This window comes from Phymastichus coffea, unplaced genomic scaffold, assembly GCF_024137745.1.
Source record: "Phymastichus coffea isolate CEN01 unplaced genomic scaffold, Cenicafe_Pcof_1.1 PCOF00189, whole genome shotgun sequence".
NCBI lineage: Eukaryota > Metazoa > Arthropoda > Insecta > Hymenoptera > Eulophidae > Phymastichus > Phymastichus coffea.
In genome coordinates, this window is record NW_026707000.1 from 109,686 (window position 1) to 123,924 (window position 14,239).

Sequence of the window (14,239 nt, forward strand, 5' to 3'; positions counted from 1 at the left end):
GTACATTCGTTCCAAGTTATTTCTTATTAGTTTTGTGTTTTGCATTTGTGTAAGAAAATTTTTCTTATGGCAATGTCTAGACTTATCGATTAACATCAACGATGACTTCTCAATGATTATAAAACGATTATTCAAAGAGTACGAAAGATTTACAGATTATCCTATTTTACGAATTGATAACACGATATCAGAACAACAAAATTTAATCCATTATTTACCATCTCGATAACAATCGAAACACTTACGATTCTATAATTTTCCAAAAGAAGAAAAAATGTAGAAAAAACGTAGATAATTACATGGTGCAAGTTGGAAACGGATGTCTTGCTGAAGAGATGAATGAGCCGCGGCGGAATGGTCAGAGAACGCGGAAGCGGCAGCTGTTTCGGGTAGGCGACCCCATGCATAAGCGCTGGTAAACGGCCGACCTTTCCTTAGGGCCTCTCTGGTCATATATGTACGAGCGCGTGCAAATTTGCATACTGGTAAGACGCGTGTGCAGCTTGCGTGTGTCTATTCTCGTCGCCTCTCTCTGTCACTGTCTCGCATCTGACAGTTTCAGTTCACATTCGGCTCTCAGGACGATCAGCCGGCCAAATAAATCTATGGTCACTGCCATATAGCTGCTGGTCCTTTTTGGATATTTGGGTCAGTGTCGCGGGTGTGCTTATTTGTCCAAAGTGTGCAAAGGTGTGTAATGATAATTCGTTAACTATCAAGATCGGATTTCTTACAGATGAAAATTAATTTTATACAATTTCATATAATTTATTTTTAAATACAATTAAATATTTTGAGAATATTTCATTATCGGATTGACTGAACAAACCTTTTTCATCAAATTAAAGTGTATTATATTTGTGCTTTGAATTTCCAATTATTTAATCAAATCCAACCTTCTTAAGAATGAATTTTTTCACTATATACTCAAACAAGTATCACGTGGTATAAAAATGTTATCAACATTTCCTACTCACATTCTTTGTTAAAATTATGTTTGCGACGTTTTCAATCGTATAATTTTCAATAATTAAAAAAAGAAAAAAAAACACAACATTGCAGTGGAGAATACATCTTTCTCTAGCGAGTCAACTGTACATAAACCACAAGACGAGTAAGAAGCAGCGTGGAAATTCTCGCAAGTTTTTGCACATACCGAGACAGAAAGTCTTGAAGGAAACAAAAGCAAATCACAATTCCTTACATACCTTTCGCATTACTAGTCCCTCTTTCTCTCCTTCTTGGTCGTTTAAAAGACGATTCATCCCCTTTCATTAATTCTTGTACGTTTCAAAAGTTAGCTATATGCAATGTTTATGTTATTAATCTATCAATATTTTTGTAGAAGAAAATGATCCTTTTCTGATAATAATTTTAATTAGGAATTATTTTAATTTGTATAATTAAAAAACACAAAATTGACTTTATAAAGTACAAATAATGTTTATTCTGGATCACATGGCTGCGTAGAAGTTGTTTCTGTTTGCTCTGCTTTATTGGTTTTTATTAATTTAGAAATTTATTAAGTTACATACATACTCTTAATAAATTTTGATAAGTACTTGACGAAAGCTCACAACAAATGAATGGAATATATATGTGTATATAATTAACACGCGTTTTCATAGGATTAATGCATGTTTTTTCATAATTTATGTAAATAATTGTCAGAATACCCTCACGATAAAATCGTGGAGATACCTAATCTAACTTTATAATATGCAATATTCAAATCTTATATTCGTAATAATGATTAATAAATATCAATTAGATGATCATCAAGTTTGCAGTCATCATGTGAAAAGTATGATTGAAAATCGAAAAATACGAATTTCAAAATCCAGACAAGCTTGAAAAAAACGAAAGCAAATGAAACAAAAATGAGCCTTTCAGTTTTCCTTCCCGGTTAGTGAACGATCCACCCTGCAATTTTACGCCCCTCTCGTGCTATCCCCAACGCCCCCACGCGACTGATGTAAGATTTGCAAAGGGTAGAAGAAAGACAATGAAAAAAGGCTGACGCCATTTTTAATTTCGCGTAACTACCCCCACTTATTTACTTCTTTAGCGAATGTTCAAAAGAACGCGCCGTTCTCTCTGTTGCAATCAATAAATTCGACGCGTTTTCGCTCCTCCTACCCATATAGAAACGAATGATGCGGCATTTGGTTTTTTTCTACGTTTTGTGGATTTTAAAACTCTTTGCTTTGAGGTTCTTTACATATTAATTTTCATGAAAACCGGAAAATAATGGAGTTTCAATTTTAAACCAGTAATAACTGAAATAAAAAGACTGCAACAAAAACAAACTACTTTTAACAGTGGCATACTAGATTGAAAACGTACAAAGTCACTTTTTTAATTGGCAAGTGAATCACCACTAATTGACGTGGCTTCAATTTCAGACAATTGCCAGCGCCGTATACACTATTGATATGAAAAATAATGTTCACTTATTTTATATTTCTACTTGTAGTATTAAACGCAGTTAAAATGGAAACTCTTAAAAATTTTATATCAAAGATTTCAAAAATTTATTTACACAAAATTCTAGAAATAAAAGTGATTGTGCATTGAAACTTATGAAACTGACATATCAATATATAAATTGTTTGTTAAAGTTACGTTTAGCGAAGTGCCAACTAAAGTTTAAATAGTCTTATCTATTTGTGGCCCGGATTCCAATAAAAGCAGAAAAGAACAAATCAATTACGCAATAATCGCTTAACGCTAGTTCCGAGAAGATCATCACGTGGTCAGATGGCGACACGCATCAGGCCTCCTAATTTTCGTGAATCGCAACTAAAAGCAAACAGAGCGTTGTGTATATACAGACAAATCACATATATACGTGTAAATTTAAAAATTTCATATGTCAAAGAATTGTTGTCAAAGACACTCGTTGTCAGATAAGTGACGGTACATCTGAAAAATGAACGATAGCGGCCTCAGTGCGTGTCAATACACGTAACGATGAAGCTCGCTGTTTTGCTACTGTTCATCTTTGGCTTAACAGGTGGTGTGAAGGAAGGTACGTAAAAAGGGAAAAGAAAAAAATTGTCATATTTTGTTTAACAACAGCAAGTGTCGCGTGATGTGTGTAGATAAAACATTCTGGCGGAACATCGCGCAAAAGGAGTTGGAAGATGCTAAGTCATACACCTGGAACCACAATCGAGCGCACAATGTTATTTTGTTTATTGGGGATGGCATGAGCCCCGACACTATCACTGCCAGTAGAATCTATCGAGCCGGCGAAGAAAGCTATCTCGCTTGGGAGAAATTTCCTCATATTGGTTTGTTAAAGGTAAATAGATTTCCTCGCTGTTTTTCATGAACATCTTATTTAAATCTAACCTTCATCAATCACCTTTTTATCGCAGACTTATAATACAGACAAGCAAGCGCCTGATTCGGCATCAACTGCGACTGCACTGTTCAGTGGTGTAAAGACGAACTACAATGTGCATGGCGTTGACGCGAATGTCAAAATCAATGATTGTGAAGCGAGTTACAATGCCGACCATCGGCTTGACTCTATTATTGATTGGGCCCAAGCTGCTGACAAAAGCACTGGTAAATAGATTTTATGCACCTACCGCTGATAAGTTACACTTGCCTGGTTATTTTAGCAGCTTGCTTCAATGATTTGAATAGTTTGTTAAGGGCTGAACAAAATGGACTATCACTACTTAATAGGGTGTCGTGCTTATTTCTTTACGCCTTCTTAACACAATTTCGTATAAATAAGTCCTTTTCAACAGGAGATATTTCAAATAATATGGAACCATTTTTAAATGGCATATAATAATATTTCTCATACGATTTGCAAAACATTTATATGAAATATTTAATTACACGCATTATTTTTAATTTCTTCAGTTCTATAAAGTATAACTCAACGTACTCTTCCCTTGAATAATTTTTCTAATATTCGTTAGATTAATTAAACCAAGCGTTACACATTTTCGTTCTTATATTTCGAATCATTTTCAGAACAGATCCTGGTTAAACATCCTTTCATTAAAAGCGACAAAATGCTTATTGATAAAACTGATATAAAAATGTTTCACTGATGACCTAAAAAGAGTGAGTCAAAGCAGTATCAACTCCAACAAAACTTTCACTGCGAAAGAGTACGGCATGCGTTATTCTCTAAAAATATCTCGTTAACTTTCAAACAATGTACTTGTCTCTTTGAAGTTAAAAACAGATGGATTGCAAAACTACATTTTCATTTTATCTTGTTTTCTTTCATTCTTTTTATATACCCATATCTGCATTAAGCACTGCAAGTAGTTGAACCTGATATCAAATTGCTTAACGCATCCAAACAGGATTTGTTACGACCACGAGAGTTACACACGCGACGCCGGCACCACTTTATGCACACGGTGCTAACAGAAAATGGGAGTGTGAAACACCTAAAGGATCTATTTGCAAAGACATAGCCCGACAATTGGTCGAAAACGAACCTGGTAAAAATATTAAGGTTTGTTGTTTTATTCGTTTGCGTGCATGTGCAAACAGAATGTTTCAATTGTTTCCTTATATAAAGTGTTATGACTTATTCAGGGCCAAATCTGATAAAGCTTATTGATATTTCTTATTAATGATCATACTAATTATCGAGAAAAAAATATGTTCTTGAATGTTACTCAGATAAATCTTACTTAGTTTTAAAATTTGATGACGTAACTTTACAAGTGAATGAACAAATGGGCAATTTACTGTCATATTCCAATAATAGTAGTAATTAGGGAAATTACAAATCAATCTTAATTTCAATAGGTGATAATGGGTGGCGGTAGGCAGATGCTTCAAACTAGGTTTAACGTTACAAACATAGACCCACTAGACATATGGGCAGGACAGCGTAAAGACGGTCGTGACCTCATTGACTATTGGATCCAAGATAAGAAAAACCGAAGTTTGTCATACAATGTCGTACAAAATAATGAACAATTGGCTAGTGTTGATCTCATCAATACAGACTACTTACTGGGTATCTTCGCTAATGGACACATACCCATGGACTACATGAGAGATAAGAGTGGAAAAGGACAACCAAGCCTAGAAGAGATGACGGTTACTGCTTTAAAAATACTTCAAAAATCTTCTAACGGCTATCTACTCGTGGTGAGGTGACGATGTTTAACCGATAAGGAAAGAAACGAATGACAAGCTCGTTTGGGTGTTCCATGAGATCATGAAACGTATCTGATTTGACTACTCAAACGAATTCTTGGTCGTTTCTCATCAAGCTAATTCGTGATAATTTTGATCTCATTTTTCACACATCGTTGTCTAGCATAATTTATTGTCGATTGATAACGATGAGAAATTATTTTGAGAGATAGGCCTAACTGATAATTTTGAAAGCGTATCGATAAAGCATATGACAAGCTTAAAAAAACAGAGACTATAAATTCTCTAGAAATAGATGGTCAAACATTATATTTTTTCATTTAAAAATCTTAGGTATTTGACTTTGAAAATTATACGTCATTATGGAGAAATATCCTTTTTCTACTACGCTATACATAGTGAAAAACTTTTATTTCTAATTATTGTTTGGTATACTGATTATATACAAATGTCGAACGAATTTTTTAACGCCACATAAATAATAGACTACAGAAAAAACTTAAGAAAAGAACAATACATTTTTAATGAAGCTCCAACATCATGAATAAAAACCATAACAAAATAAAAATAATAAACACCTGCAATATTCACATATTTCAATCCTGACAAATCGTTTGTATCGCTAACTTATTTCAGGTTGAAGGTGGTCTAATTGATTTTGCGCATCATAGAGGTCACGCAGCTCAAGCACTTCTGGAAACAGTCCGGCTTTCCGACGCCGTTAATGCCACTCTGAGGATGGTGAATCCCGAAAATACTCTAGTCATCGTTACCAGTGATCATACGCACTCACTAGCCTTCAATGGTAACAGTAAGCGTGGTAATAGCGTTCTGGGTAAGGAACTTTATGCGGAGAAACCCAAATTGATAAGTAATAATATTGCGTTGATTAATTTTAAGGAAAATAATTTTTAAAATAATGTTTTTCTACAATCTTACTTTTTTATTGGTAATTTAAATATAATTTGATCAGATCTGCCTCTGAAGTGCTTAAAATGTTTGCAATGTACATATCATTTCATGAGTATAATCACTATATTATTGTGGTTATTATTTATAATATTTAAATGAAAATGTAGTCTAGAATGAAATTATACGTGATTGAATGATTTAATACTATTTTATCAATATTTGTTGTTGATAATCCAAAAAATGAACGTATATTGCAGGAATCGCCGAATACTCGAAAATAGACGGAATTCCCTACACAACCCTATCATACAGTACTGGTGGACCAAACAACAATGCCTACACCATCGTGAAGAACGACAAAAATGAATCCTTCGCTCAGCGACTAAATTTTGAGAAATTGCAATCTAACACTGAAGATTTCACCTACAGCCAACAAGCTGCCATTATCACGGACGAAGCTCATCATGGAGGCGGCGACGTGGCTGTTTATGCACGCGGTTAGTGACTCACTAATCAATTGTCATTTTTATAAGTTTCGAAATGTCATTCTTTGTAAATAGATCTTACCACATTTACGCTGAATATTTTTATAGATTGAAAAAGCCATTCTTATATAATGATCAAATATTAGATGAATGTTCAATATTTTTGAAGGGCTGTTGCACCAAAACTCTTACGTAAAAAATAAAGGGATACGTAATATTATGAAACTAATTATGGATGTCATAATAATGAATTGACTAGGAAAGTTTTTTCATAAATAATAAGCCGCACTTCGCATAGACAAATTTCTTTTAATAATATATTTTTCTGGACATAGATTTATCTTATTCCTGACAGTAGTATCTCGCTTATATCACAAAGAGACAATTACAGCAAATAGAACGTCGCGAGCAACTTACGGAACTATGAATCTGAATATTTAAAACTAGATGTCTTGTAATAATAGATTTTTCTCTCAGCAAAAGAAAAATGATAGGTGTTTTACATATAAGTGCGTGTCTATTTTTTAAATGCGCATCGATATACATAATTAATTATCCCTTTTCCTCCAGGGCCGTACGCTCACCTATTCCACACGACCCACGAGCAAAATTTCGTGGCCTACGTGATCGCCTACGCCGCCAGAATCGGTCCCTACGCCAATCATTCGTCGACTAGTCAGTGGAACTTTATTTGGCTTGGCAGTCTGCTCAGCCTTATTCGCACTTTCTACGCTTACTGACAAATTTGAACAGGCCAATCAATTGGCGGTTCTATATTTTACAAGTGTTCTTAAATAAATTTTAAATTTGGTGAAAATATCAACAGACTACAAATAAATTTTCTGCTTGGAATGTATTTTAAAGTATTTTTGAGATAAAGTATTATTGTATTGAGATTGAGTGGTATATACATTCCGTCAAAAATTAAGTCAAAGGATTTTGTTCGTTTATTTTCATAATAATATGAAAATGAGTATTCAAATATGAATTAGTTATAATTAGAGATTATTTTATTAAAAAATATATTTTTTGATTTTATGTCAGTAGTATGGAGTCATTTACGAAATTTCGGATATTTTCACCAAGATCAACCAAGTAACAATAATGATAACAATAATGATAGATTTAATATTGCTAGTATTAAATCTACCTCAGCGCACAACATGTGAAAAGAGACAGTTTATATATCGTTGAAGTTTCTACACATTTTATGGAGTTTAATAAATATAGCAATGTAATAAAAAAAATGACAAAAACAATCAACATTATTCATTCAAAAACAGTATCCCAATTATAATTAAAATAAAACATTGCAAATGAGCCGCATTCCAATTGTGAGTGAAGAAATTATTATAGAGCTTTAAATTAACATATACTATATTCGAAACTTTATTTTTTTCGCTCACGTTATTCGTATTTACAAACAAATATGTTAAAACGATTTTTATTTTCAGTCTTATACTGCAAAGGATAAGGTATCTTAAGCTAATCATCCTTTAATTTCATCAGTCGACACTGAATTTTTAACCTTTAGGAAAGTGCTTATGAAACATCACTATTACGCTTGTTAACTGCGATGAAAGTTCTTTATCAGCCTAACTGTAGCCTTTGAACTTTGTGTTTTCTTTTTCCTTTCTCTCATATTTTTTTGCTATCCTCCTTCACTTAATTTCAATGCATATGTGTATGATAACGCGTGTATATGAAATTTAATGCTGGGCGAACTAAACTTAAATTTGCGTATTTGTACCTATATCATGGTCGTAAGTAGTCTACTTAAGAAAAAAAATATTTTCGTATAAAGTTGTACAAAATTATTACGACGGAGAAATAAGAGTAATTTAAGTTTGACACAAAAGTACAATACGAAAATTTTTCATAATAAACTTTAACCATTGATAGGAGTATGCTAGAAAATTAAATGCAAGAAGCTGATGTTTGTATGAAAAATGTGCTTGAATACTCCTTGCAGATTATATGAAATCGCATCGGTTTCTTCAAATAGTCAGAGTGCTCTGCTATATCAATCATAATTATTAAATTTTTAATTGTTACCCAAGTGTTGAGAGCAATTATTCACAACAATGAACAATTTATTGATAGAACAAAACATTCCAAGACAATTTCAAGAAATCTCTGAAGATCCTCATCACAAGTGTTTTATTTCATCAATTTTCATGATTTTCTAATTTTTAATATTAAATTTGCTGACTTAATCTTCTAAATAAAATATACAGCTCAATACAAAAATATAAGCTAATTATATTAAAAGAATTAGAATCTTTAAATTCCTTCGGCATTCGAATACCGATACATTTTTGCGACAAAAAAAGTCATATAATTCATTCAGTAGATTTTTACGTCAATGCAAATCAGTCAAAAAGTATTATAAATCCAATTATTTCAAAAGACGAGTGTTGAGGAACATACAGAATTCAAAGCCGAGTGTTTGTGACGGTACGAACAAAAGAAAAGCAACGACTTAAATTAAATAATTCATTCTTCTTTACTCTTTTTCCTCCTCTCTTCTTTTTTCCTTTGATGTGCAATTGTATCATGGAACATAATCTTCATTGATATACATGCAAGCAGAACCAGAGAACTAATGAGGAAGATGAATCCAGGTGTGTACTTGCCAAAAATGAGTAGACTACAAAGTCCAATCAGTTGGAAAAGAAGAACCAATGGTGTAAGGTAAATTGCAGCAGCAAGTAGAGCTGGGGTTTTCTTTGGTTTCTCTTTCTTAAACGTGCAAAGTTTAGCTCTAGGTTCACTCACTTCAACGGATTTTCTTAGCTCAATGGTTTCTTTTTTGGAAAGTAATACAGATTTTTGTTGAAGACCATTAATAACAGCACGGCGTGCACTTGTGTAAATGATCAACAGTCGTTCAATAAAATTCTTGAGTATTAAGTCAAAGCAGATGTTGACTTTCTTTGCCAGTGGATGTGACTTTGAGTTTTCAAATGAGTATAGCAAAAATGGAAAAAGATTTAAGTTTTGGCAGCAATGGCGAATCTTCTGAGAGAAAAGAGAAGGTGGCCCACTGTAAGTTCCATCTGTTAATAAAAAATTACAATATTTAAATAAAATAAAGTCAATGACTGAAACAAATTGAATAAAAAATTGATTTGCTATAAAACATGGTCTTTGAAAATAATTTATTTACATACCTTTGAACATGTCAGACACACGCCTGACTAAAGTTGAAGTTTTCTTAGCGCTATCTCCTTCTTGAATGAAACTTGACTTATTCATTTCGGTAAGATGTTGCAAAATATACTTATACAAAAAAAAGCTCCACAATGACTTTGTTTAGAGTCTGTTACTCGTCTGGCTGTTGAATAAAAGACTGGTGCACAGGATGCAGATATCGTTCCTAAAAACAAGATACCACAATACAAAGTAGATTACTTGGTCCAATAAAATGAAGGCAGAATCACTCGCACAACAGATGCATAACCCAAACTAATTCTTATCAGTTTTATTTTTAGACCAGCAGAAATAAAAGCTCTTATTGCAAACAAGCTTTTTCATTTGAATTACTTTTTCAAGTCATTAAATAATTGAAAATATTTAAGCACTAAAGACTTATAAGGGTAAAGAGGAATATCTGTCAACTAATAAAAAAATAGCAGTTTTAGACTATAGTTAGAATATGACAAGATTTTATTTTAAAAAAACTTATGATGGTAAAAGACTATCTTGAACTGCAACAAATATTTTCAGATTCAGAGGCCTTCAAACAGTATCATGTGTACTTAAAGACTCTGATCACACAGAACTTTTTACGAAAAAATCATGTGGTTTGATAACCCTGAGCTCTGAGATTGCAACACTGCCTAAAAGACTGAAAAAATCATGTAATTAAATTGCTAATCACTCTTCATAGCCAAAGCAGGAACATTTACATTAACCAGTAATAAATGATTCGATAAGAGGACATTTGCTTGTCTGTTATTTCCTTATCAAGACAAATTTTTGTCATCACCATCTAGTTATACATGTTTCTCCATTCATGCTAACATGACCTCCGCAATCATTGAACTTACTAATTACAGAAATAATATAAATAATTTCTAATCAGTGTTCAAAATATAAAATTTATCTTAAAATTTAAACTAGAATGCATTCATCTTTCTATAACTTCAAAATACGATTAAGGCAATTTTGCTCAACTTGAATTACATTTTTTATTTTTTAGACATTGAAAATGAAAAAGAAAACGAACACGTCAACCCCTTACAAAGCAATCTCGAACCTAATAACCGATAAATCGCAGTGTAGCCTAGGAAAATTCGCAACCTATCTCTAATTGATAAAACAACACTTCTCACTCGACAATGATTCAAATGCAATCAATAAATTAAACTCCATTAACTCTTCAAGTTTTATCAGACAATTACGAAACGGAAGCATTTTCATACCGTATAACGTCCTACAGAATTAATTCGAGTTTAATAAGGTTATTTAAAAAGTCACGGTGAGGGAGAAACTTCTAGGTTCTTTACAACACCGACACTAACAGAACGCAGAAAGCGTATGTACGTATAGACATATATATATATACACACATATACGTACGTACGTATGTATGTACCACGCTAATATGCCGGTTAATTCTGTCATTTTGTTTCTATTTCACGCCGAGGAATCAACTTAATGTATTACCTAAGTATGCTCTGTCAACAACTTTTGCCACACAATTACATTTTCATGCATGAAGCTCAATGGTAGCCCTTGATTAAGATATATCAGCAACAACTCAGTTATCAAATGCAAGTTATTTAACATGTTAATGAATTTTGACAAGCAGCTAATGAATTCATTATCTGATAACATATAAGCATACAACCATTCGAAATTTAATCAAAAGTTCTAAGTTTGTCTAAGAATGCGACAAAAATGTAGAACGATTAGGCGGGAGAAAATGGTACAATGCATGTACTTTTCGACACCGAGTAAGGTTAAAATTCGAAGGCGAAACAAAGAAAAAAACTCACCTTGAAAAATTTCGGAGCAGAGTAGTAGTAACGATAGATATCTTTGGCTTGAGAACCGTCTTGCTGTATCGGTCAGAACGTGCTAAGCAAGAATAAATCACAATGTAGCTGTATAGGTTCCTGTTTGAAACTCCTCGACAGAAGTTTCCTTGGCAATATAAGCCTAACTATACTTTTTATAAAGGTTGAAGACTGTTGGAAACTCGCGAAATATGCCCATATTACACCTTCCAGCTTTGCGTGAATCACTCACTGCCTAACGCACGTCGTCGTCTTTACCGAAACACCTGCGTGAAGCAACAAAAATAAACTGCCAAAACCTGACTCGACTCTAACGCGGTTCGCGCACGAATGTGCTCAGCCGCCCGAGTGCTGCAGAAGTAACCATGGCCGAAAGAGTGGGGATGCGTGAAGAGAAGTTTCATGCCATGAAGCCAGTTTGCTTCGCCGCCAGAAGCGCATATTCGCAGGGCCAGTGGTATAGGCCAACAAATATATCTCTATCCCCACCTTTATCTCGATGGGGAAATTATGTATGTTAAACGACGTCCAATCTGTAAAAATTGAGGGCGCTTTTTCGGGCGTTGTGAGTTGGAATTTTATTTATCAATCTGTTGACGATCAAGTAGCGTTTTATTGATTACAATAATTTCCTCGTTGGCTTCTGTTTGATAATCAAGTGTATGTAAAGTTAATCTAAGATTGTTGATTATTTAATGGCATGATGGCAAAATATGAAAACGCGAATATTTATCGTAAGCCAAACGTTTATCACGCTATGTTGAACATTGCCTTCAGCAAATAATACTTAAAAAAAATTATTTTTTTATAACACTTGATTTACTGAAAAATACGTTGTTATGCTGCAATCAGACTTTTTAATCAATTTTAATGTTGATTTGAAATTTTCATTTAATTGCGACAATAAGTTCAAAAATAAAAAAATAATAGATTGAATCATAGTATAGCAGTACTACAATTATAGAATACATTTGAGCTATCTTTATAAGTTATGAACTTAATTACTTGTGAAGTAAGTAAAAACATTAACTGTAATGAGAGAACTTTTTGTTTCAAACGCAAGGTACAGTAAATTTCAAAGTATCTTATACTTTAAAAACTATCCAGATAAAATGTAAAGGAATTTTCAAACATAATACACGTGATTCATTTTCATTTCCAATAATTACATCTATGCGTGAAATTAGAAAATGTCTAAACAACAAAAATATTGTGAAAGTTGAGCAACGATATAGAATTAACAGACAGTAGCGACGAACTTACAATACACCGTTAGAGTTGCTAATAGTCAAGAGTAACCGTAGCACTAACTCTTCGATTTCGCAAGCCTTTCCACCAACGTTTTGCAGTGACCGGCATGCTCTGGGAATACGAATGTTGTGTATAAGCGAACAATATAGTCGACGAATTTATAATTGAGCCTCAAGTACATTTGGTCACGTAGACACACTGCGCGAGCGAAGGAGAATTTTTTTACGTCTCAATCTGCGTCAAGTTCTCCACAATTCCGCGATAAATTTTTAGTAGGACAGTGTGTCTGCAATCGAAGGAGGACGACACCAACCTCATGTCAATGACTCATGTCAATCTATTTGTCGGATCAAAGTACATGCCTGCATAAAACGATAATGGCGCGCAATGACATCTTGCATATTATTCAATTTAATTGTTTCAATTAAACAATTTAAATATTTCATCGACGGACGCTTTTCCGGCAATCATAAAATTTATCTTTCAAATTGACACGAAAACAGGTTTATAAGTTAAATAATAATTGACATTTTTTAGTTCATTTACATATTTGTGTTTTCATAATCAATAATCACAGTCAATATATTATTATCTTCAATAACATCATTTTATCAGATTGTAGAACCTTGTACTTTGCACATTGCTCTAAATTATTGTTTTTTCCACAGTGCACATTCGTGCAGTATTGAAGCTATGTAATAAATAAAGAATGCTGGCGCCGAAGGACACTATCAAATATTTTCAACCTTTGAAAAATATCTACGTAAACAAGAAATTATTTATCAGCGTAGATGCTGTCTGGGTAGTTTCCAGTTCTTTATTATTATTATTATTATTGTTATTATTATTTTTTTTTTTCAAAATAAAACGTGTTACATCGAAAACATGATACATAATATGTAAGATTGCGGAATAATGGACTTTGACCACAACACGCTGTATTATGAAACTTGTAATGAATTCTTTCTTTTAAAAAAACCGAGAGAACGAGAGAAACGGGAAAATGCGTGTCAAGTACTGACCGACAAAATACTGAACTTTCTTTAAAAAAAGGCAAAAAGAAAAAAATTGTAAATATAAATGCAAAGGTTTTTAACGTGAGCGTATAGAAACCACGAGTTGCAAAGTTCAAACTCTCACTCGTGAATACATGCATATAAACATCCTTGATTAGTCTAATATGTTTTCAGAATTTCATCCTACCTATAAAGATGTCCTCGATCCGAGAATAAAGAAAGAAGATGTAGGAGACGTGACCTACAGCACGTCCAAGTAGAGCGAGAAAAAACAATATGTATAATCGATATTACCGCGTGAGCTACTTGATTCTACAATGTAGCATTGTATTTTTACTGGAAAGTCGCCAACGTGATAAGCATCAGAGTACCGCGTCGCGATCGATTTATCATTGATCTGGTT

At 33.2% G+C, this 14,239-nt stretch overlaps 2 protein-coding genes across 4 annotated transcripts; one reads left to right on the forward strand and one right to left on the reverse strand.

Annotated features, from left to right (window-relative positions):
* The first annotated feature begins 2,855 nt into the window (after positions 1 to 2,855).
* On the forward strand, positions 2,856 to 7,300 carry LOC131673651 (alkaline phosphatase). 2 transcript variants are annotated; one of them, XM_058951815.1, is made up of 8 exons: positions 2,856 to 3,031; positions 3,105 to 3,307; positions 3,384 to 3,576; positions 4,338 to 4,492; positions 4,792 to 5,088; positions 5,785 to 5,983; positions 6,318 to 6,557; positions 7,116 to 7,300. In XM_058951815.1, exons 1-8 carry the CDS (start codon positions 2,974 to 2,976, stop codon positions 7,283 to 7,285), a joined length of 1,515 nt encoding a protein of 504 aa, XP_058807798.1. In that variant the 5' UTR covers positions 2,856 to 2,973; the 3' UTR covers positions 7,286 to 7,300. The 2 variants fall into 2 exon arrangements, with proteins under 2 accessions (XP_058807798.1, XP_058807797.1); XM_058951814.1 differs by having other exon boundaries at positions 2,858 to 3,031; positions 4,792 to 5,139.
* A 1,724-nt stretch (positions 7,301 to 9,024) lies between these two features.
* LOC131673653 (uncharacterized) lies at positions 9,025 to 12,016 on the reverse strand. Of its 2 annotated transcripts, none has more exons than XM_058951816.1 (3): positions 11,549 to 12,016; positions 9,719 to 9,924; positions 9,025 to 9,604 (listed from the first exon to the last, which is right to left on the reverse strand). In XM_058951816.1, exons 2-3 carry the CDS (start codon positions 9,801 to 9,803, stop codon positions 9,042 to 9,044), a joined length of 648 nt encoding a protein of 215 aa, XP_058807799.1. In that variant the 5' UTR covers positions 9,804 to 9,924; positions 11,549 to 12,016; the 3' UTR covers positions 9,025 to 9,041. The 2 variants fall into 2 exon arrangements, with proteins under 2 accessions (XP_058807799.1, XP_058807800.1); XM_058951817.1 differs by lacking the exon at positions 11,549 to 12,016 and adding an exon at positions 10,973 to 11,068.
* Positions 12,017 to 14,239: the final 2,223 nt, after the last annotated feature.